The sequence below is a fragment of the Lolium rigidum genome, chromosome 3 (assembly GCF_022539505.1).
Source record: "Lolium rigidum isolate FL_2022 chromosome 3, APGP_CSIRO_Lrig_0.1, whole genome shotgun sequence".
Classification (NCBI taxonomy): Eukaryota; Viridiplantae; Streptophyta; class Magnoliopsida; order Poales; family Poaceae; genus Lolium; species Lolium rigidum.
This window is the reverse complement of record NC_061510.1, coordinates 369149320-369174142: the sequence shown is the minus strand read 5'-3', so window position 1 is coordinate 369174142 and position 24823 is coordinate 369149320. Positions and strand designations below refer to the sequence as shown.

Here is a 24823-nt window from a genome sequence, read left to right as displayed (position 1 = left end):
CAGCTCTCCAAGCCCACAGTTGCAACCGGACTCTAGCTCGTGTTTCACAGTTTCACCTAGGTTGAAACTCATATTTGCTAGTTACTCATAACTTGTGCCTAGAAGACAACTAATTACTCAACACGGAAAATCTGTACATAGAAAACCTAGTTGAATCTTAATTGGTAATGCTTAGTGACAAAGGACTGGTATAAAACACAACATCAACATGCACACTCGATGGATTCGTGCTACTGGTGAGTATGTGTGCCGTTTCCCTCCATGTTCGACCACAAAGCACCCTTTCACAAACTCACAAAAAAATTAGAGGTCTAGAACTACCAACTTATAGTTACAACCTGGTTGCAACTATAAAACTAAAAAATGCGAGACAAAACTTGAACTAATGATCAATTGCAACCTAGTTGCAACTATAAACTCAAAAAAATGACAAGCTCGAAAGTTGTGAGTTAGTTAGTTAATTAGTTAGCTTGAACTAATAATCAATTGCAACCTGGTTGAAACTAGCATGTCCAATTGCCACTTGAAACCAGCTTGCAAACAGCTACTGAACTCACCAAATGAATTCACCAAAACAAACAGGGTAAACAGCTACAAACAGTTACATTCCACATACAAAAAATCCTAGTTGCAACCAGCTTGCAAACAGGGGAAATGAATTCACCAAATGCAAACACAAAAATCAACTACTGAACTCGTCCAGAAACAATACTGAAACATGGAAATGAATACTACTGCAGATATTTGGCGCATCATCAACTACAGAGCAAAAACAAAAACACAGACAGAGCACTGTATGCAGGGGATGGACACGACGTACCTGAAGGGATGGAGGACGCTTTGCGAAGAGGAACACGGTGATCCTGTCCCTCCTCTCCATCGGCAGCAAGCCCATCAATCCTTCCTCCCATTGACGTACTTGAGGCCTTATCCACCAAATTTGGGGCGAGAGATGCACACAAAAGGGATCCCCGCGAAGCTACAAACGAATCAAGTGGACATCATTCCCGCAGCATCACCAACAACACAACCCGGATCTCAAACAAAGGTAGGGCATAGACACGGGGCTACTCGAAGGGACGAAGCTCTCATGGCGACAAGGAACACGGTGATGCTGCGCCTCCTCTCCATCGAGCGACAAGCCCGCCCATCCTTGCTTGCTTCGACGGGCTGGAAACGTTCCCCATGAACGGAACTCCCAGAGAATTTGATGCAGATGCGCCGGAGATGCGCTTGCCGTCGCCGACGAGCACGTCCATCCTTGCTCGATTTGATGGGCTAGAGACGTTCCCCATGAACGAAACTCCCAGCGAGGCGCCGGAGATGCGGTCGTCGCGCCGCCGAATCAACTGATTCGCCTCTGCTGAGGTGAAATCAGCCGGATCTCGCCGGTGCGCCATGAGTGGTCGCCGGCTATTTCATTCCCCTCCTCCCCCGAGCCTTATCTGTTTGTCTTATGCCGTTACTGTTTGAAATGCGGTGACCGACAGAACGGGATCTAGGAATAAAAGAAAAAAAAACGAGGGCCTGTTTGCAAAATAAACAACAAACAGGAACAACAGGCCCATAGACAAAAAAAGACAACAGGCCGAAAAAACAGGCCCGAAAAAGCCCAAGATGCTGCCGGGCAGTCCAACTAAGAAACGACTGAGACATATTAAATCTCAAACGACTGATTTCTAGCGTTTCCGTTTAGTTTAGAAGCCGGGGCGATGCACCCATATCGAAGAAAAAAAGACATATTTTTAGTTATAGATATATTTTAGCATCAATTACTATGGCTCGGAGGAAGTACTAAGCGGTGGACGAGAGAGGTTACTTAAACTCCACTTACAAACCAATTGCCTATTCTTACAAGACATACCCAGTCCGCCAATAAGTGCGTTAAAAAGGAAAATTAAGTTTAATCAACTTTATACAATAGAGTAGCAACATATATTACAGCAAACTGGTAGATCATTAAACTATATTTTTAAGATGGATTAGCAATTTAATTTTATGAATAATTGTTGGAATACGATCTATTTCAGTGGCCCCTCGATGCGTACAGATATCATACGGAGTCTTTTTCCATGGGCCCCACCAACTCTGTTGCCTTATCTGCTTGCACCGCTTGTTTCCGCCTCTCTTCACGCACTTGCTTCCTGCCATGATTTCCCCAAAATCAACCGCCCCGCCGCTGGTACTTGGGATGCCGAGAGCAGGAGGAGGAGCCGCGGCGCGGCCTGGCCGGTGAGGACACACTCCCTAGGCTGCTCGCTGGAGGAGTTGGAGGTAGGTGTTTTTGGGGGCTGCAAGCGCGGCGGTAGTTTTCAGAGGCTGCAGCGGAGGTTCCGGGTAGGGCGGAGATGGAGGCCGCTGCGCAGCGCCGGCCGCTCGCCATCTGAGGACATGGAGGCCGCGGCGGAGCCCGATGCCCTGACCCCCCCGGAGCTCGCCACCGCCGGAGATGGAACCCGCTGCGGATGCCCGTAAGCCCAGCTCCCTCGGCACCCCGCCATAGTCGGAGATGGAGGTCATGGGTATTGCGTCTACCGATGGCGAGTGATGCGACTGCCGATGGAAGGTGTTGTGAGCCAAGAGCACTTGTGCTGCCACACGAGATGGCTGGTGATGGTAGGCAACACCAACGGTGCTCCCCACCGGCAACGACAGTGCTTCCGATGGCATCGGGCGGTGCTTACATTGGAGTCAGGCGATGCTGCCACCAACTACTACACATGATACCACCGGCGGCGGTGGTTGCTGTGACCGACGACGACGGTGTTGCAAGCCGCGGAGGCGGATGCTACCACGTGCGACTGCGGATGCTACCACTTGCGACTGTGGATGCTACCATCGGTGACGGCGGATGCTGCAACCGGCGGCGGTGGTGCTTCAAGCCGGGGTTGCGGTGCTGCAAATCGGGGCGGTGACGCTTCCATAGGCAGCGCTGTAGGACGGGTGATGGTGCTCCCACCAGAGTTGAGGCGTCTCGGGCGATGTTGCTTGTCAGACATTTTCTTTGTGCGTTCTTGCTTGGTGCGACCGTAACCATCTCCGTGCCGTGCCGTGGGTATTCTTTGCTTTTTTTTCTATGCTTTTCTTTGTGCGGGGTTGAAGACCATGTGTGCACATGGGTGGTTGTCCTAGAGGACTGCAACACGACCTTGAGATCGGCGACACTAGCGGAGCTTAGTAGGGGCCTTGGCCCACCCAGCTTTTTGGCCGAAACAATTTGTAATACTACGCATCAGATGCTCAGCCCACCAGAAAACCTAGCTCCGTGCCTTGCGCTGCTAGAGGACAGTTCGTCCTCGCTAGTTTAGGAAGGGGAAATCGGCCTACCAGAGGAAGCAGGGAGGAGGAGCAGGGGGCACACTAGTGAGCAGTGTCGCAGCACCGCCCGCAGGTCACCTGCCGGGCCAAGGTCAGCCGACGCCACGACCAGCGACTTGTTACTGAATCAAGCCCGTCCCCTTCCCCAAATTCCCATCCAATCCAGTTACGTCTCTTTCGTGATGCAAATCCTAGTTATCAATTTGTTAATTTGATGGCATGGATGACGGATTGGTTTGTTCACTCAATGAGTTCTGAATTTTGCAAATTGCAACATGCCAACAACAATGGGAAAGGCAACTGAGAGAAGAAACAAAACTGAGTATTGCTGATCTATAACCAATAAAACAAGAAATTTGAGTAGTGACTAAGGTCTAATGAAGTGGTTCGTTCCTGGCGGCGTGGAGGTTGCCAGTGGGAGTGGTTTCTCACCGGGCGGAAGAGTTCGAGAACCTTCTCTCCTTTCCTTGGCGACGACGCTTTGAGGATGCCGGCGAGCATCGACGGTGGTGCTCTAGGACCGATTGCTTTACCATATTTTATCCTGGGGTGTGCTTTGTAAAGTTGCAGGCCTTATCTTCAAATACTAGGTTCATTAGGGCAAGTATTGTAAAGCCCATGTATGCAAAATGTACCCGTCACGTGTCACGTTAATGAAATACCACCTCCTGTTTCAAAAAAAAAAAAATTGAGAACAAAATTTCTGTGTGTTTTTTTAGCCTGGCCCGCCCATGATTTCCTTGAAGCTCCGCCACTGGTCGGCGACGTGAAAGGCCATATCAACCACATTCTAGTACAACGTTAACCGCTTTCGGCTTACGAGGATACGTCACCGAAACCATCTCCGTTCGGCACTACTCAAATAGATCATGGGCAATCGGAGTACGGTAGTTATAATTTTTTTGTTTTCTGCTGTGAACCCCTACATTGGCTCCTCCTCATTTATCCCCCTTGAGCTCTCTCTCCCTCTTCTCTCCCTCACGCGTGTTCCCAAACTTTGGAACCCGCATAGGGGTTAGGATCTCTCCACCATACGCACGCGGTCGTGCTGCTGGAACATCGGTCCGGATCCTCTGCTTCCGCTGCTTTGCTGGACCGGAGGCCGGGACACGTCTATACACCGTACGTGTGTAGAAGTGTGGAGGCGCAACACTTGGGGCGCTTCAATGCTTGCACTTCTTCTCGACATTGAGGTTAGCGTCGACGTACACCTTTATTGACAACGTTCATCATGAACGTAACACTTTCGGTCTTCAGTGGTATGAACACTGAATCTTTGCATCTCCATAGATCATAGAATTTTGTTTTCTGCAACGAAACCCTACATTTTTATGTGGTGGCGGAACTGCTATTTCATGGAAGTCGACAAAACAGACTCTAGTAGCAACGTCCACTAACCACTATGGAATAATTGCACTATATGAAGCCTCACGAGAATGTGTATAGCTTAGGTGTCGATTCATCAGAATCACCAACCATTATCTATAAGGATAACGCCGCATGTGTTTCTCGAATACATATGGGATACATTAATAATAATAATACCATTAAACATATTGCTCCAATACTGTTATTTTCTCATGAATTACAAAAAAATGGAAAAATTTGATATTTTAGGAATAAAATCTTGTAACAATCTTGTAGATTTGTTCACTGCGTATTTACCAAATGGACACAAATATTGTAACCAGCATCTACTCGTGACTGTTGGGTAGTATAAACATTGGCGGACGCAGCGGGGGGGGGGGGGGGGGGCCGTGGCCCACCCAGAAATTCGGCCCACCCAGGTTATACTCCATGGAAAAAAAGGCCGATTAGCCTGGACCTGGAGGAGTCGTGGATACTGGAGTCGAGGTCACGCCTCACGCGCATCGCACTCGCCCCGAGCGGCCGAGCCCCCGACAGCAGTCGCCCGCCGGCCACGGGCCTCGCCCGCCCCCCGCCGTCGCCCGCCGGCCTCGCCCGCCCTCAACCTCCTCAACTCTGTTTCTCTGCCCGCCGTCGCCCGCCGTCGCCCGCCGTCGCCCGCCGGCCTCGCCTCGCCCGCCGTCGCCCGGCGCCTGCCGGCCTCGCCGTCGCCCGCCCTCAACTCTGCTTCTCAGTTCTCTGCCCAAGTGCCCAGTCCGGCTGTCCGCCCCTGTGTGACTGTGTCCTGATGACCTGATGGCCTGATCTTCCCAAGAGGCCACGACCAGAACTCCAACTCCAGAAGTGAGCCCCTGATCCGCTGTTTGCATAGCATATGACTCTCTGTTTACATGAATAAACTGTTATTTTCATGTGTGTATGTATCAAATTATCATTTATCAATGTATGTTCTGTGGTGTTAAATCTTATATGATGAAGAACACATAAAATTGTTAAATTAGTAATGTTTGAATGTTTCAATTGTGTAGAAATGAAGAGAAATAGACAAATTGCGCTACTTTTTCAGAAACAAGCATCAAAGAAGATTGCATCTCCGGTTCAATCCGATATTGTTCACGATGAAGAAGTCGAATCCGATGTTGAGAGTGAGATTGACATTGAAGATACAACACCACCCCCACCCTCACCCCAACAACCAAATGCAAGGTCATATGATGCTCACTTTTGTCCACATGATCCGGGGGAAAGGATTCCTATTTTAAGTTATGATGTTAATATTCAAGATGATGTTCGGAGAGGATATATCCTAAAAGGTCCATGCCGACCATATGAGCATGCTTTCCCGCCAACAAAAAAGAAGGGCAAAAATCGGCACTTTAGTTGTGTTTGGTTTGATCACTACAATTGGCTAGAATATAGTATCGGAAAGGATGCGGCATTTTGCTTTGTGTGTTTCTTGTTCAAAGAGAGAGCCAATGGAGGTCCCGGAGGAGATGCCTTTGTTAAAGATAGTTGTTCATTATTTTTCTTATGCAATGAATTTTTCTTGTATATTGTTCATTATTTCATTATGCAAAGGTTTTTCACAATTTGAGGGGTGCGCAAAAAAAAATTTTGAGGTGTGCCCCCCCTCCAATTCTTTCCTGCGTCCGCCACTGAGTATAAATAACCGCAGTCGCAGTCAACGAAACACATTGTTTACTTCATTCCTTCTCAATTCTCTTCATAAGTAATCTACAGGCGCTGTATAGCCATGACGGCTCAACCCCGAAGACGTGGCCTCAAATGTTAGCAGCTAGGAAGGTCCGAAGGTGACGCGAGATAGGCGAGCAGGAAGGTGACGCGAGACGAGACCAGCGTGGACCGCTGGCTGGCGAGTGGCGAGGCGTGTCCCCCTCGATCTACAGGCGCTGTAGCTGCCTGATTGTACCGCACAGTTGCTGACTCACCGCATAGTAGTACACCCAACCTGCAGCAGGCGAGCTGCAAAAAAAAAAAAAAAAAAAATGCAGCAGGCGCTACCGCTCGTGATGTTGTTAGGCCAGCATGCATCCTGCACAGAATGACCCAATTCCCAAACGGTACAACCAGTCAGCCCAGCAGCTAATGCTGCTGCCCAGCCTAGCTAGCCATCGCGACGCCCATGCATGTATGCGCAGACGGAGGCCTAGGATTAGCGAGAATCGTGAAAACACATTTCCGAACCTATTTTAGTTTTCTGTCTACTATTTCAAGTGTAACATTGAGGAGAAAGGCAAACTGGAGACGCTCACGCTCGATAGGGTAATCGATCACTCCGAGGCCACGAAAAGAACAAAGATGCACATTCAAAATGCACCGTTCTAACTTTATGCATCATAAGGAAATTAGTTCATTTTGTTTCTAAGCGTTCTATTTTCCTTTTGCAGCCAATCAAGATCTAACATTATACCCGTAAACATCTCAACCAGTCAATACTCCAATTTGGAGTGAATTTGAGCGAATATATTATGTATACACCTGTTTGCAAACCCTAACCCTAATAGGGATTTGAGACCTATATAAAACCCTAGACTCTCAAGGTAACTTCATCACTGCCCCGTAAACTCTGGACTCTCAAGGTAACCTATTTTTAATTTGGTGTCTACTTCAAGTGTAACATTGAGGATGTAACATTGAGGAGAAAGGCAAACTGAATTCGGTCACGCTTGATGGGGTAATTGATCGCTCCGAGGACACGTGAAACAACATAGATACACATTTAAGATGCAGTGTTCTAACTGTATACATCTTAATACAACCTAGTTCATTTTGTTTCCAAGCATTTTTTAATTTGTAGGTAATCAAGATCTAACATTGTAACCGGAAACATCACAACCAATCAATAAAATTTGGAGTGAATATATTATGTAACTATTTGTGAACACTAACACTTATTGGGCTTGGACCACTATATATAACCCTAGAATCTCAAGGTAACTTATTACTTACCTCAAAAACGCATATCAAGTTTTTGCGAGATTCATACACATAAGAAGCATAACTTACTACTACTGTAATATTCTACCACCTTCTATAGATTTTAGGGATATTGTCGTTACGGACTTATAGACAATATAAAACATTAAGGGGCATACGTTAATCACTATATTAATGCGATACTTTTCGTTTGGTTGTAGAAGTACGTTAAACATCTAAAACAAAATAACCCCTCCGTCCCATAAAAGTTGTCTTAGATTTTTCAAAATTTCCATGTATATATCTACACACTATCTAATGTGCGGATGCATCCAAATTTACCAAAATCTAAGACAAATTTCATAGGACGGAGGGAATATGAAAGATAAAAAAAATTGCAATAACATGCAATTTTTGTTTATAATAAAAAAATTGGTAATCATGAAAATTCATCTTAATATATGACAAATTTACTATATTTTGAATTGTGCGCTTGATAAGTCGAAAAAATGTAGGATGAATGGAGAAGTAAACAAGTTCAATATAAATTTGTGAAACCATAATGAAAAGAAAACATCAATTCTTAGAATAACATACCTAATTGGTTGAATGCCAAATTGATTTGTTGTGAGAAACTGCTTGTGTGAAGCAAATTTATGATTTCCTTTCTAAGACAGAAATCAATCCTGGTTGAAATTCGCCACATTAAAATATTAATGCACTTACGCAAAAAGACAATTTTCATGTCTTTGTTAGCTTCCATCCGAGACACTAAATGATAGGACAAAGGTGTCCAATCTTTCGATGAGATGGGAATAAATCGATTTGTTGGTGGAGTTCGTGCTTGACGATCCGACTACACGTGCAAAGCTCGTGCGCCAATGCAATCGCTATGACAATCTCCGAGAGTTACTGATCTTGCGGGAGCACGATCAACCCAACCAGCAAGGGTCTTAATTCCTACCTGAAATCGAGAACAAGTAAGAACTAAAGATGCAATCAGAATATTGCGAATAAAGATGAAAACTTGATTGATAATGGTGGGATTCCGAATAGTCGGCCTTGTTCTGGGCGTTGGCCTCAAAAGAAGTACACGAAGTTGCAGCAATTGGCTAACTTTTAATCTAATCAAAATCCAAGTCTAAACCTAGCCGGCGGCTAACTATTTAGTAATTATTATACAGACTAGTTGAAATGTCCGTGCGTTGCCACGGGATAAAAAATAAATTTGTCCTAATTCAAATTATGGCTCCCGACCTCCTTATTGTCCTAATTCAAAAATATGCATCCTTCCTCCCCTCCCTATTTCATTCCCGTAGTTTCAAAAATATGTCATCTCTTTTTAATATGGCCAAAAATAAGCCATCTTTCTTTACCATAGCCTAAACACATTTTCAAAGGATTAGCAAATATGTGAAATAGCCCTTGGCGCTAGAGATGGTGCGAATTATTTTTAGTTACAAAATTAAACCATTCACCTACCACAAGAGATGAGTGAAGATACACATAGTGCAATGACAATGTCTGTCGGCCATTGTTCTCCAACAACAACATAGATAACACATTTATGACCCCAAAAAACTTAAAGAAAAAATAAACAGTATACAACTTTGAAAATTAGACAAAAACAAAAACAAATTAACTAAAATGCCACCCTTCCTTACACTTCTCGAATTTCACAGTGGTCTGCATAGTGACTTGGGATGTACATATTTAACTGGAGCCAATGCATGGTGCAAACTCATAGTCACGATCATTTGCCTTAAACATTCAACACCTCACAACAGCTCTTGTCGGGGAGGTCTTCCATGCACAGAGAGATGGAGAAGCCACACATCCATCATCGACCTATCTTCCGCCGCTCTTCGCCACCCGGGTCTGTCCCGTCATTCTCCCCTGGTGGCCAAGAGTTCTCTCCACCTCACTTCTTTAATCGGTGGAAAGCTCCAGGTCCGAAGAGTAGATAGATTCAGCAGATACTTTGGTTCACGTGACTTAAGGTTTCAGATTTCTATCTCCAAGCTGAGTCAAATTTTGATATGTACGTCTCATGACTTGGATCTTAATGATTACACAATTCACATATTTTGTTCCCTTTGTTTAACAGAATTGAGAAAAGCATCTGCTACTTTAGAAAAAATACCACCCAGAACATGTGTAAACAACTTCCTCCATAATAAAAATGAATACTAACTCTGTTATATCTTTTTTATTCTCTATAAGAGTTAAAAACATAGACCTTGTGTTTCATGATCCCGTTAACCTCTGATCCCATAACAAACCCATCGGGTCACTCCTATTTTTTTTAGAGTACCCAATTGCGTACCATATTTCTATTGAAGGCAAGAAGTTTGTTACAGAGTTGACAACACCATTACACACAATGATTGTCACACGCAACCATGAAACAACACACGCCCACACACAATAATGATCCCAATGAACTACTCTAGCAAAAGCTTCCCTCCCACCAATTCCAGCTATAATCCATTGGTTCCAATCGACCAAAACTTGCATTACCAGGCCAAGAGCAGAGTATTGTTTGCTGATGTTGTTAAACACACGAGCATTCCTTTGTTTCCAATGTCTTCAGCACACCAAATGACCAAAATAACCAGAGAGTTGAAGTTTCTCCTGTCTTTTCTCCTTAAGCGCGCTCACGCAGGAAACCAACAGGACACAAGAGAATCATCCAAAGCGGGAATGTCAATAATGATGCCCAGCTCCGACATGACACCAAACCAGACCTCTCTAACATAAACATATCCCAGCAAGATATGGCTAGTTGTCTCCTCCTCTTGCAAACAAGTAAATCATGATGCAATGGACTCATCCAAACCGTGCCGAAAACGCCTCTTTGAGGTCCACAGACGAGACTCAGCACTTTGAGTCGAGTCGGGCCACTCCTATAGCGTCCACTCCTGGAAACCCTTCGTAGAAAAGGAATGTGGACGATGTAAAGCCGACCGTCTCCTCACTCTCTCGAGCTCACCCACTTTATCGAGCTCCACCACTCCCCCGAGAAGACCGAACGGAGACCAGTTCCTCCCTTGCCTCTCCATCATAGGTGCGAGGACCGCCGCAGTTCCGTGTTCGGCAGCCTTTGGAGACCACACCTAGTAGGTTCATCGTCAGACACCGGCGCCGCACCGTCATCGCCATTTCTGTCCTCCGTTCGAGACCATGGATCTGGCTATTCGTGATCGCCCCCGCCTCTCTATCCACATCTTGGTGGTAACCGTCAGGGATAGTTGAGAGTGGCCACACGATAGGTGAAGATGTACAATATAATGTGTTTAACACGGTCCATTGCAGCAACAATGAAAGTCCTTTTCGTATATACATCTTATATCTTGACTTCTAACTATCTTAGCCATATTGCCAAAAATATATGATTGTAGTGGTTTCGAAATGACACTAATGGAAATAGACCATCCTGTCTACCCTAATTGACAACTACTTACGGTGGACTCATTCCAACTAATAAGCATTCAGTCTAAACTAAGGGAATTCTGAACCCATCCGATACTAACTTCTGTGCAGCCAGACAACATATCAAGAACCAGATTCACTTGAAAACTGAAAGCTTAGTGTATAGGGCCTACAAGCGCTAACTTTCTTTCTTGATTCCGCAAAACCATAACCGGTTGGTGCTTTTGACGCAAGCAAACTCCAACAGCCATGAAGAAACGGGCATGTTAAATTCTCTCCATGAACAAACCTAATGATCAGTAACCATGATCAGTAACCAGGAAATCCAAACGAGCTATAAACTTTCCATATAGAGATCAATGAACACCTAGAACCATCAAGAAACAGAGCATTCTCTCCCAATGAGGAAAAGACGGAATACCAATGAGAATATTGAAGAGAATGGAGAACCGAGAACTCCATCTCCTGCAGTTTAGTCGTGGTCAATGGAAGCATCTTTGCACGGTCAAGGCGAGGGCGCCTTCCCCGTCGCCCCAGAAGACCTCGAGCTTGTCCTCGCCCCCTGCTCCGCCGCCAGTCACAGGCGCCTTCTCCTCGGATTTCTCACTCTCCGGCTCCCCTTCAACCTCACATCAGCGTGCAAGTTCTACCTGTCTTCGCCAAGTTAGTTGTTCTAACTGTCTTCACCAAGTTTATTTATGTTCATATATCTGGTAGCTTCGTTCATTTTGTCCTTAAATTGCTCATTCTCGAACCTTTAAGAATGTGTGTTTATTGATTGATAAGCTCTGGAAATCATATGAAATCAAACATAAATAATGACAAATATCATCCCCATGACATTTTCCATGATTGCGATTCCGCAGCAAGGAAATCAACACTGCATATCAATATGCAAAATGAAGACTCATCATGGTAAATTGCAGAATGATTACAATATTGGACGCTGCCATATTGAAAATAGAAAAAGGATAGTGCATGAGATGCTAGCTCCAGGTAATTTTTTCATAGAATCATAACTTAAAAAGAATATCTTGTAGTATAGCTGACCCACATAACTGGACAAAACAATACCTGCTCCATATGAAGTAAACAAAAATGAGAGAATGAGAAGATCATTGTACATTACCTACACCTTCCCATTGTTTCCAAAATCAATGAGTTTATAAAATCTTTAGGTGCACCGTTTACTGGTCTGTATTAAGAAAATGGTCCCACTGCTCGTCATCGTCCTCGTTGCCCCCTCCACATAACGCTGACGACAGGGCTGCAGTACCCACCCCCGACAGAGAGAAACGGGGCTGAAAGATATGACAAACGGTGCAAAATACTCTTGATGAATACCCAATCATTGATCCACCAAGCTAACTTAACCACCGACTGCAACATCTAAATATTCAGAGAAGCATATGTATGTCCAACATAAACTAACCTACGCAATTTTGCTCCATGTTGAGTTCTGGGAGATGTATCATACTTTCTAGAACACCAACATAGTGAATCCATGAATCTAGAAACACCATGTTACAATTTTGTACAACATATGCACCAGAAAGATAGTGTATACCTTCTGAAGACAATTCTAACGATATGGGTTCACCTAACCACCGTAAAAGCCGGCAATGATTCCTCTTGCAAAGAACAGCTTGCATACCTCCATTCAAATAATCAGCATACAAACCTGATGCAGGAAACATGATTAAGCCCTTAGTGTAAAATCTGTGTACAGGCTGAAGCTCTAGCACAATATGCAGCATCAGCTTTGCACCTACTGGCATATAGTTATTAATAACTCTCCACCAAAAAGATTTAATTTTTTTGGGGGAGCGGGGGGCTTTTGACTTCCATAGTTTACACTATAATGTGCTATTATCAGAGACCTTTGCAATGCCATTTTTATTAAGCTATGACCAAATAACCCAAATATATGACTAACATTTTACTTAATAGACTCTGTTTTATCCTCTCAAAAAAAGGATATGTTTTATCGGTACAAAATATTTCTCATAAATACCCAAAGTGAGAATCTCAATTACATGTTTTATATATCATTCTTAGGCTCAAGCTAATTGACGAAGAACTCTGCCAGTACTTAATGTTATAAACATAATCCATTGTAGTTTAAAAACTTTTAGAACATCAGATGAGATAGCAACATTGTAGTTTAAAAACTTTCAGAACATCAGATGAGATAACAACATTGTAGTTTAAAAACTGCCAATACTTAATGTTAACTATGTACATCTTTCTTAGTTTGCAATATTTTTTGAGTTTGCTTGAGAGTTTAAAAAAATGCCGATTCCTATTTAATTTTATTTGATAAACCTCTCATCAATAGACTCAGTAACTAACTAACTACCTCTAGTTAACAACATATCTACTTTGGTAAACCAGAAAATAATATCAAGTTGAGATAAGAGCCTCCAAAGCAGCACCTAATAATTTGAGAAAATGCTCGCACCAGCAAGTATTTTCCAAGAAGTATAACAAATCACGATCTGATAGAGGCTTCCATCTGTAGGCATTCTCCCGGCCTCTTCTGAAGTCTAAAAAAATATGCTTGTTATGTCAATAAATTGAACCGTTTGCACTTCAAATATATGAAGAAATATGTGCACTTACACTCTGCAAGCCAATGAAGTACTGGAAGCGCCTGATGTAGGCATGACCCCATGAGCACTAACACAATAGCTTTATGTAACTGAAACTGTGACACTAAATGCCTGCAAAGCCCAATAGAGCAACCATGGGTTGTATGATTGTACTCGTTTTCAGAATCCTGGATGTAAAGAGAAGAATCACATGCATTCAGAAGTAAAACAAAAGCCTAACAGAAAAAGGGCATGTACATACGTGTGTGTTACCTGCACGGAGGCCGCACTTGCAAACGCTGATGCCGATCATCTTGAAGACAATGGATGCGATGGATGACGACATCGGAGCCCCCAGGCCCACACTCGTTTTCTCGGAATCCTGGATGCTATAAACAGTTCTTCACTTTCGATCACACGGACATCGTGCGGTTAGGGGAACCGGCGGTTACAGCGGCGGAGAGAGAAGTAGGCGGCGATGCAGTGGAGCGCGGCAAGGGAGGGAGGCGACGATGCAGTGCAGCGCCCACTGCCGGTCCCTCTCCCGGCGCGGGATCCCATCTCCCTTAGGGTTTGCCCCGACCTGCTCCGCCTCTGGGAGATATTCCGACCGCAGCATCGTGGGCTGCAGATTCGGTCTCATCGCAGAGCTTCAGCGCATGGAGGCGGCGATCATGGAACTCACGGAGGAGGAATCGGCGGTAGGAGACACCACGGTGTCCACGGATCCCTTGGAGGACGACGTGCCCATGTGGATCCTATGGATATCACCGCCCACGGCCTCCTCCAGTTCCGCGGTGTGCGTCTCCACGCTCTTCCCGACTCCACGATGTGGCGGCCGGCGGGGAACGGACCTAGGTCTAGGATCAGGTGAGGAGAGTGGGGAGAAGACAATACCAGGGAATGCGAGTTGACTTTTTTTTTGAGGGGAGGGTGAGAGTGATGGACGAATCCTGGCCGCGAGAACCAGCGGAGTGCCGCGACACCGACGAGGATGAGCAACACCGGAGTGGGGTTGGGGTGGGATGGGGCGGAGGCGAGGGCGAGGGCGGCGGCGACGGAACCCTATGTCCGTGCGAGAGGAAGATGAATTTGTTCGTGGCTTCGTGTTGTGGAGGCAGATGAAAATGGGCCAGTTCGCCAGGCCCATACGTGCGGATAACGAAGAGCGATGGGGCCCAGTTAAGCGACGACGAAGGGGGTGGCAGAAAACGGAGGCATGGGACTCTTTTTAAGTAGTGTAGATGAGCGATGAGGAAGTTGTGTCGTGTTGATTGTGAAATCCGAAGTCGTCCACGACATGCTGCTGGGCCGACGCAGGATAAATCTGGCCCACAGCCTGTACTTAACGCTGCCAGGAAGTGGTGCATCGCATGGCACGGTCGGCCACACCCGGTCTGCACTTGCGTGGAGCATGCATGGATTTGCATAGTAGATGGCCATGTTGCCTCACGTGACAATGCAATGACTTGAGTGCTGGGCAGCTACAAGTGATTAGAAATCCTTGTACGTGAATGTATAAAGAGCTGGATACACGCGCGTATATTCGTCTCTTCGTCCAACTGGCCCGATCTCCATCTCGCACTTTAACAGGTGGGTTCTTGTACATGTCTTCCTTATTTCTGCAGGTAATAAATAAATGTGTAGTAGTTTTGCTCACAAAACCAAAATAATATATTTTATAATTAGTACTACCTCCATACCGGATTATAGGCCTATTACGCATTTCGAGAAAAACTTTAACTACAAATTTGATCAACACAATATGAGATATTTGATACAAAAATTATACCATTGGATCCATATTCAAAAGAAGTTTTTAATAGTATAATTTTTGTGATATATATTTCATATTTTGTTGACTAAATTAGTAATTGAAGTTTTTCTCGAAATGCGTAATAGGCCTATAATCCGGTATGGAGGTAGTACTAAAAATCACCTGATAAATATGTCTGTGAGTAATTAGTACGGTCGTATCCCAGATAGTCATGTTCACATCACTAAAGGGCAAACAATATCTTCATTACCAGATTCGAAAAATCTCCCCAAGCAAATTTATGATACAAACCTAGAATTTTGGTAAGCCTATAACACTAAAGTAATTTGGGAAATTTGAAGAGAGTAAAATTAGTTCAGCTCCTCAGTGTATCACACGTAATATAGACAATAATGAAAATTGCAATATGAGAATGCCAAATTGGACATCAGTCTAACTTCTTCTAGATGTCCCCAAAATAAAGTTACACAAGCAATAAGCAACGGTAACAAAGATAATTAGCGAACAAAGATTATTTTTCCTTAAAAAACCATCATCCGAATTTCTTCTATATGTCCTCAAAATAAAAGTTTCACTAGGAACTAGCAACACTACATCAAGTGAAGGGATCACAACATAGAATAAACAAAAGCTTCAACACCAACAACAAGAATTTCAAGTTTTGTACATATAGAAAAATACAAAGAGGTATATGTTTTCAGCATTTAAATTTTAATTTATTCAATCTTTTGCCCGAGTTCATTTGAAGTATTTTGTTTATTTTTCATCATTGAAGGGAGATGCCATTAAAGGCCTACACAATGTCACCAACACATATACCGTACGATGTCAAGGGAAGGCCTACGCCTCGTGATCCTCCACAGCTTGCATGGATCGCATGACCTTTGTAACTTCTCATCGTTGTGCCAACCTATTCGGTTGTGTTATCATTTTTCATAGTTTTGTTCAAGCGATCCTCGGTGCCCTCAATATTTGAATATAGCATTATTACCCAATCAAAAGCCGACTGATCGACAAGGTTAAAGTATTTAGCTAAATGACGAAAGAACTATTTATCTTGCGTTTGGAACAATACTCACCATGTTTCCCTTCTTCCCATAGGCACAAACCGGTTGTTTTGGGAAGGTGGTGGTGTCCCTAACATTGATACTCCCTCCGATTCATATTAATTGACTTCAATATGGATGTATCTAGAACTAAAATGTGTCTAGATACATTCATATTAGAGTCAATTAATATGAACCGGAGGGAGTAATTAAACTTTCCCTCAAAAGATATTGACAATTAAACTAGCAATTAGCGGTTGCACTGCAACATATACCCCATTCCAAATTATGTGAAAGTCTAGGTTTGATCTAAGTCAAACTTTTTGAAGTTTGGACAAGATCGATCACAAGAAGTGTAGATTCTAGCGTGAAACTCAACACTCAAAGGCGCCACCCGTATCCATAATTGATGTGCCAACCAGAGAACATATCTAGTGATATCTCCCCTTATTTTGATACCATGATATCGCTCTTCAAATTTTAAAGTGTAATTGTCAAAAAATCCTAAATAAATTAGTGGATGTTCACAAGATGTGTCTTTACGTTGCCTATAACTTGCATAAGAAAATTTGAAATACCCTTACAGAAATAAAAAGGAGAAATCCAACATTAATAGTGTCACATAAAGACAAACACAAAATAACGCTATTCACATAAAAGTTTGTCATTTTTGTTTCTAATTATGTATTTCAAATCCGGTTCTGAAAATTCTTGGGAATGTAAACACACATATTGAGAACACCCACAAATTTTTTTTAATTTTTTTTGCATATCTACAAAATTAAATTTTATGAACTGGTATCATGTAAGGTGTGGTATTTTCCGAGCCAGAGAACCAGCTAGCTTACATGCCAGTGCCACGCATCTCTTTGGCAAATTGCAAGACTGACAAGTGTGAGAGCCTGCATACGTACTACATGCACAGGCTCCCGTGACAAGTGTCAGGATACTTCCGAGGAGGAGCCGGTACCAAAGTTGTAGAACAAAAACAACCTCAGCGAACAAAATCACCAGATGTACCGAGGCCAAATGCAGCTCCCACACCGGGGGAATGGACAAATGCACGTCCCAGCATACGCTTTCCCCAAAAGTTGAAAACTTGCAAAGTTCAAAGTCTATGTCCTGTGGCTTTCAGCGCGCAAGTGTGTCTCGTCTCGTCCTAGGAGAAATCGAAGACGTCGATCGTGAGGCGGCGGCGACCGGCCAGGCAACCAACGAGCGGGAGCGGCCCGCATTCTGAGTCACGTGCCCGCCGACGAAGCCGGAGCCCAAGGAAACGCTCCGCCGCCGCACACGCGTCCGGCCGGCGGCGGCTCGCACGTTCACTCCGTATCGCCATCTGGTGCCATATCGCTCTCGTCGTAGCTGCTGCTGCTGCTGCATCACACAAGTCCATGCGTGCGTGTGCGTCCATTCGCACCGTTCGCGCGTAACGAAAAATACTTGGATCTTGCTAAGCTGTCAGTTCCCGAAGACCGCCGGAGGGACCAAGTTGCAGGTTCAGGCAACCTTCTCCCCGTGAACGACATTGCTGGTTGCTCTCTCTCTCTAGCTAGCAGTAGTACGATTAGTAAGGGATATCCTCGAGGATGCATGGTGACACGAGCATAGTAGTCATAGCTGAGAGAGGCAGAGAGGAGGGTCATCAACTAGCACTCTGATACCAATTCATGCCATGCAACTAACGACCGCCACTTGAGTCACTACCCCACTAACTAATTCCTGAGATCACTCCATGATCCATATGACTAGGCTCTCCATCACGCATGCACTAGCGAAGACCCATTCTTCTGGTACAAACAACTCCTCTAATCTTGTCATGATAACTTGATGTAGATCACATACATCTCCAAACCACATGCAAATTAATCAATCCTGCATAACCCTAACTCGACCAACATAACAATATTAAATATCTAACAATCAACCCCTTAAGGCCTTAATCTTGTCATGATAACTTGATGTTGATCACATGCATGCATCTCTTTCCTTGGACGATGCCTTCGCAACACCGAATTCCACGCTGCCATGCCGCACATAGCGGCATTACCTTGGCATGACGACGCCCTCACAACACTGGTCAAAACGCCGTCTTGTCGCAGCATCACACTTCAACTTTTGTTGGATTCACACCAACTACACATAATGACAATGGCATCGCACCACTGCCATCGACACACAACGGCATCACATCGCCAGCACTCCTGCTGCAGGATCCTCTGCGGCTGCTCATGTTGTTCCAGGTACTGGATCTTCTGCACTAGCACCTCCTCTGCCTCCGCATGTGCCTACACTTCGTACAAGATTACAAAAAGGTACCAGACATCCTAAAAAATATACTGATGGCACTATTCGGTATGGTATGTTTACGTATATGGGCGAACCAAGCACACTCTCGGGAGGCACTTCAAGATGATCGTTGTCATGGTGCTATGCGTGAGGAATATGATGCACTTATGGACAACAAAACTTGGCACCTTGTTCTAGCAATTCAACAAAGAACCGCAATGATTGTAAATGGGTCTTCCATGTCAATGAACATGCCAATCATACAGGTACAAGGCATGCTTGGTTGCATAATGATTCAAACAGAAAAATGATATTGATTATGAACATACATTCACTCTAGTTGTCAAGTCAGCCATAACAATCATACCTATTCTCGTTGTTGCTATTTCTTGGGGCTGGAGTTTGCGGCAGTTAGATGTCAAGAACGCGTTTTTACATGGTGTTCTGGAATATGATGTCTATATGAAAAAATCACCACGTTTTGAAAATCCTCAAACTCCACACTATATATGTAAACTTCACAAAGCTAGCTCTTTATGGTCTCAAACAAGCCCCATCGAGCATGGTATTCAGACTTAGTACTAAACTGAATGAGATCAGTTTCACTCCTTCCAAAGATGGTACTTCACTTTTTTATCTACATCAAATCTGACATGATGATATTTGTGTTAATTTATGTTGATGATACTATTATTACAAGCTACTCAGATTGGCCGTTTCTGCACTCCTTCTCTCAGTGGTGATTTTTCTATCAATGGTTTGGACAATCTTCATTATTTCTTTGGAATTGAAGTCAAGTGTGTACATGATGATTTGCTTCTCACCCAGGAAAAGTATGTTTCTGAGTTACTTGCGAAAGTTGGTATAATTAAGTGCACAATCTCTCCCACACCTCTCTTGGTCAATGAGAAACTTTCCTTGCCGGATGGCACTCCTCTTGGCCGTGCTGACAACTCTCAATATCGCAGTATTATTGGAGCATTGTAGTATATATTACGTTGACTAGACTTGATATCTCTTTCTTAGTTAATAATTAAGGTATGCTAATATTTACATGCACCTACCAGTGCTCACTGAACAACTGTCAAACGTATAATATGTTATATTCTCGGTACTCATCATTGCGCTTACCTTTCAGAGGTCCTCTTGTAGTTTACTTAGCGATGTTATCTTGATGATAGACGTTCTATTTGAGGTTTTGCTATCTTCTTTGGGCCAAATCTTAATTTTTGAAGTGCTAAAAAACAAGCCACAATCTATAGATCAAGTACCGAAACTGAATACAAAGCTCTTGCAAATGCTATAGCTGAGCTAATATAGGTTGAGACACTGCTGAACTCGCAGTCTTCCAAAAGAAAAGACCCTGCTTATGGTCTGATAACTTAGCTGGCACATATTTATCAGCAGATCATGTCTTTTATGCGAGAATCAAGCACATTGAGATTGACTATCGTTTATTAGAGAAATTAGAGTTGCCAACAAACTGCTAGATGTTAAGTTCATTTCAAGCAAAGAACAAGTTGCTTATACCTTCACAAAGGCATTGTTGCCATTTGAAAATCTTCATGAGTTCAAGCGTAACCTCAACCTATGTACAGGTTGTGATTAAAGGAGACGTTAGACTTAAATATCATGTATTATTTGCAAGTTTTAACCACAGGCCTTCTTTTTTATACCGTTTTGTACATGGTTATGGAGTAGTACTCCACTCCTCATACGATACCCTTCTCACGAGGAGCCCTTCCCAGTTCCCACATGCTCCAGCTGGTAGCACGCTCTAAAGGAAAAAAAAAAACTCAACGAACAAAATCACAACTGAGGCCAAATGCAGCTCCCACACCGGAGGAATGACAAATGTAAGTCCCAGCATACGCTTTCCCGAAAAGCTTAAAACTTGCAAAGTTCAAAGTCTACGTGCCCTGTGGCTTTCAGCGCGCAAGTGTGTCTCGTCGTGGGAGAAATCGAAGACGCCGTCAGCCGGCGGCGAGGCAACGAACGACGCTCGTTTTGCGTCACGTGCCGGCGGACGAAGCCGGAGGCCCAAGGAACGAGCTGCGGCCGCACACGCGTCCGGCCGGCGGCGGCTCGCACGTTCACTCCGTATCGCCTTCCGGTGCCATATCGCTCTCGTCCTACCTGCTGGATCGAGGGTCACAGGAGTCCACGCGTGCGTGCGCGTCCGGCCGATCCTAGCTAGCATACGGCCAGGATCTATGACGGACGAGCTACCGTTCTTCGCGCGCAGCGAAAAATCCTTGTTTCTGGCATGTCAGGTCCAGAAGACCACCGGGAGAAAAATTCGCACACCTAGTTGCAGGTTCAGGCACCCTTTTCTACTTTCTACACGTTACGTTGCACTCTCCCTCTCTAACTAGTGCTACTAGTACGAGTAGTAGGTGTGCATTGCAACGGGCGTTGATAGATTACGGACACCCGTGGACACGGTCAATTTTTCGACAACCCACGGGCGAGTTTTGTTGTTGTCGGAAAGGTGTGGAGATGGAAAGAATCCCTGGAGAAGAAAACCGCCGCCGCAACACCAGAGCGGAGGGTGAACGGGAGCATCACCGCATAGCCAAAGACCACCTCCATCTCCCCACACCGACATCACCTCCTTCGGCGGGCCGCCACGCCCTAGGCCATCCCTCTAATCCCCACCTCCTTCTACAGCACGTAGTCCTCACCTAAACCCTAAATTCAGTGTCCATGAACCCCTCGCTGCTAAGATTATTTCGAGTCTACACCACCTCTCTCTCCCTCTTCTTATGGCTATACTAGGCGAGGTGGCATGGCCGGGTGAAGGAGAAAGAGATGAGGACAAGAGAGATTTGGAGGAAGATATAATCAGGAGAGAGGCGTGGTCCCGAAGAAATCGTGAAAGCAAGGGCATGACGACGTGGTTGCTGCAGCGACGTCGTGACGACCTACGGAGACAGCGTGACCTTGTGGAGACGGCGGTGGACCTAGCGGCTCTAGGACGCGAAATTAACTCCGGGCGACGGCCTCGAAAGGTGTTCTGCTTGGGCGTCTCTACGACGTGGCAGTGGTAGTGGCCTGGTTATTTGGGAGATCCTGGAGTTGACTGCCCTTTGGCAAGGGCTTCTATCATAACGTTATGGGGAGATTGCGGGCCTAGGGCTGTGGGCGATATCGGTCGCATGCTAGGGTTTTTCTGGGCTAAAGCTCAGCTTTGGATGCCAACAATAGCGATACTTGCCGGTGTCGTAACTCTCTCGAGGGCACCATTGTGGTTACCCTCGCTGCGCTAGCGCTCCGGGTGAAAACATTTGACCTTGTGGTCTCGACGAAAGCAATGCATGCGTCGTTATCTTCTTGAGGGTATAGTCATGGAGTTTCGATCCCTTCTTGGTCTTGTTTGGGTGGTAACCATGGGCTCTCCTTGTATCTTTTTATTATTACCTTTAATTTGCTCTGATTCACTTCAACCATGCATGACTTAATTTATAGAGCAGAACAAAAACATGTTTCGACGAGAGCTACTTAGTCGAGTGAAAAGAGATAATTATAGGAGAGGGATGGGGCCATGGGTGAGACGATTAGATCCGTCCACGGCTCACCGTGGCCACGGTCACCCGGAAATGAGCTATTCTGGCAGTTGCAAGTATGCATCGACTCTTCGCCAGCTCCCATGTCGTTCCTCGCGTGATTAGTCTAACCTAAGTATGCTCCGGAGTTTTGTACGTAGTGGCGCTAAATATCACGGAAAAAGCGCGCGGGTACGACTAACACGTCAAAGAAACCACGGAGACGACTATACACCGTTGGTGAGGTTCAGCACCGTGACAAACCTTCTCCAGCCACACGAAACGCCATTGGAATCGTCCGCCCTTCCACACGCCCCTGCACCGGCCCGTTCATTCTTGGAGCGCACCTTCGTCCCCACTTGCTAGTTTCTACACATGTCCCATGTCGTTCCTGCCTTCACCTTCACGGCCCCCGTTCCAGTATTTATACGGTCTCATTCCATAGCAGGTCCTCTGCATCAGGTGCAACGGTCAATATACACAGCACGAGCAAGCCACGGTGTTTCAGCAAACGGGCGCTGACCGAGTTCAGCAATGGCAGCAGGGGCGAGTAGCGGCAGGCTTCTCAGAGCGACCACCGCCAAGGCCTTACACCCTGACAGCCGTCTTCCGTCCTCGTCCTCGGCGGCCTCCGGCCACACCGCCAGCCGGCCGTGCCGCATCCCGTCTCTGAAGTTCCCGTCCCTCTGGGAGACGACCGGGAGGCACAAGATGAACCGTGCCGCCGAGCAGAGGGCGGCGCTGATCACTTTGGGAGCAGCCACCGCTAGCACCGTGGAGGAGAAACGGCGCGGGCTGCGCCTGCCGGGAGAAGCCAACAGCGTAGAACTCCTGCTGCCCCTGGCGTACGAGGTCGCGAGGAGGCTGGTGCTCAGGAAGTTCGGGGCGACGTGGCTGTCGCTGCCTCGGCGGTGCTGGGCCAAGGTCATCGAGGCCGTCATCCATCAGGTAATTTACTAACCGACTCACATCTTATTACAGATCTCGTACAAGTAATGTTTGCATAGTATTTAGTAAGAAATGTTCATCTGGATCTGCATCAGGGCGTCGTCAGGTGCCAGTCGTTCACGCTCATCGGTGTGGCCGGATCGCTTCTCGGTTCAGTCCCATGCTTTCTCGAGGTAATTCAGGCTACCTTGATTCTTCAGCTAGTTCCTCCATGGAAAAGCAACCCTTCATACTGCAAGCATTGTTCGGTGTCAAGTCATCCAAGGCTGATCAATTCTTTCTCTGCAGGGCTGCGGCGTTGTCGTGGAGTCTTTCATCTTGCAGTTCCGTGCCATGTCACAGGTAGTAGACCAAGCCGAGATCATCAAGCTGCTCATCGAAGCACTAGGTACGCGTTCTACCCAGCATTTCGACTTCTTCGCTTCAAAGAGGACTTTGTCTGTCACTAACTTGGGTGCACCGTGCACATCTATGATTCTCCAGACATGTTCCTGATTGGCACAGCTCTGCTGACCTTCGGCATGGGGATGTACGGCATGTTCTACGGCTCCCAGAGCGCCGTCCAGAAGCCCATTTACCAGAAGCTCAAGGAAGGGGCGAGGCTGCAGTCCATCGTGCAGGCCAAGTCGCGGTTCGGCCACGCCATCCTGCTCCTGCTCCAGGCCGGCGTCCTGGAGAAGTTCAAGAGCGTGCCGCTCGTCACCGGCCTCGACATGGCCTGCTTCGCCGGGGCGGTGCTCGCCTCCTCCGCCGGCGTCTTCCTCCTCTCCAAGCTCTCGGTGCGCCCGCAGCGATGCAAGCGCACCTCATTCGCGTGAATTTGGAGGATTCAGAATTCGCCCTTTTCTTACAACTATTCTTAGAGGTTTAACTACTTGATTAGTTAGCTAATCATCTAATCAAGTAGTTAAACAGTGCGATGCCGAGTGAGGGCTGGCGGACGCCGCCGAGGAAACCTCGCCGTAGGCTGCTCCTTCAGCCGATCGGGCTAGGGAGATCGCCGGCAGATCGGCCGGCGGCCACTTCGTCGAGCCCTGGTTCGCGTTTTGATCTTCTCGGTGAGATCTCGGGAGGCGAGGAGGAGCTTTCTGTGGCGGAGGAGGTGGCATGGCGCGGTCTGGCTGATGAACCACGTGTTCCACCGCCGGATACTGCTGCTGTCCTCATCGGCGACGAGTTGCTCGGAGATTTCTGGTCTCGTATTGGCTATCCTACAGCGGAATCCCGTGTTTGGGAGAAGGCCGAGTCAAGGTCGACCGCTGCGAGGGCAAGATCTTCCTCGCCGCCAAGATCATCTGTTCGGGAGGAGGTTCGTCGACCGGCGTCTTCTTCTCCGTCGGGTCTGCGGCTGTCCAAGGCTCCGGTGCGGCTGAAGGCGTGGAAGGGTCCTTTGCCGCCGAGACGGGTCACGCCGCCGGCGGTTCTAGGAGACTTCTTCGTCGAGTCGCTGCCGGGCGAGAGAGGAGCTTTTTCGTCGGTCGACGAGTGGGTCGAGGATGGGCGGGCGGAGAAGAGGACGCCGGCGGAGGCGGCGACCTCGCTGGTGCAGTCCGCGGACGTAGCGGTGATCGC

General features: G+C 46.1%; 1 protein-coding gene across 1 annotated transcript; it reads left to right on the top strand.

Moving 5' to 3' along the window:
- The first annotated feature begins 22837 nt into the window (after positions 1-22837).
- Positions 22838-24069, top strand: LOC124697391. Its single transcript, XM_047229991.1, has 4 exons — positions 22838-23251; positions 23347-23424; positions 23540-23639; positions 23735-24069. Exons 1-4 carry the CDS (start codon positions 22838-22840, stop codon positions 24067-24069), a joined length of 927 nt encoding a protein of 308 aa, XP_047085947.1.
- Positions 24070-24823: the final 754 nt, after the last annotated feature.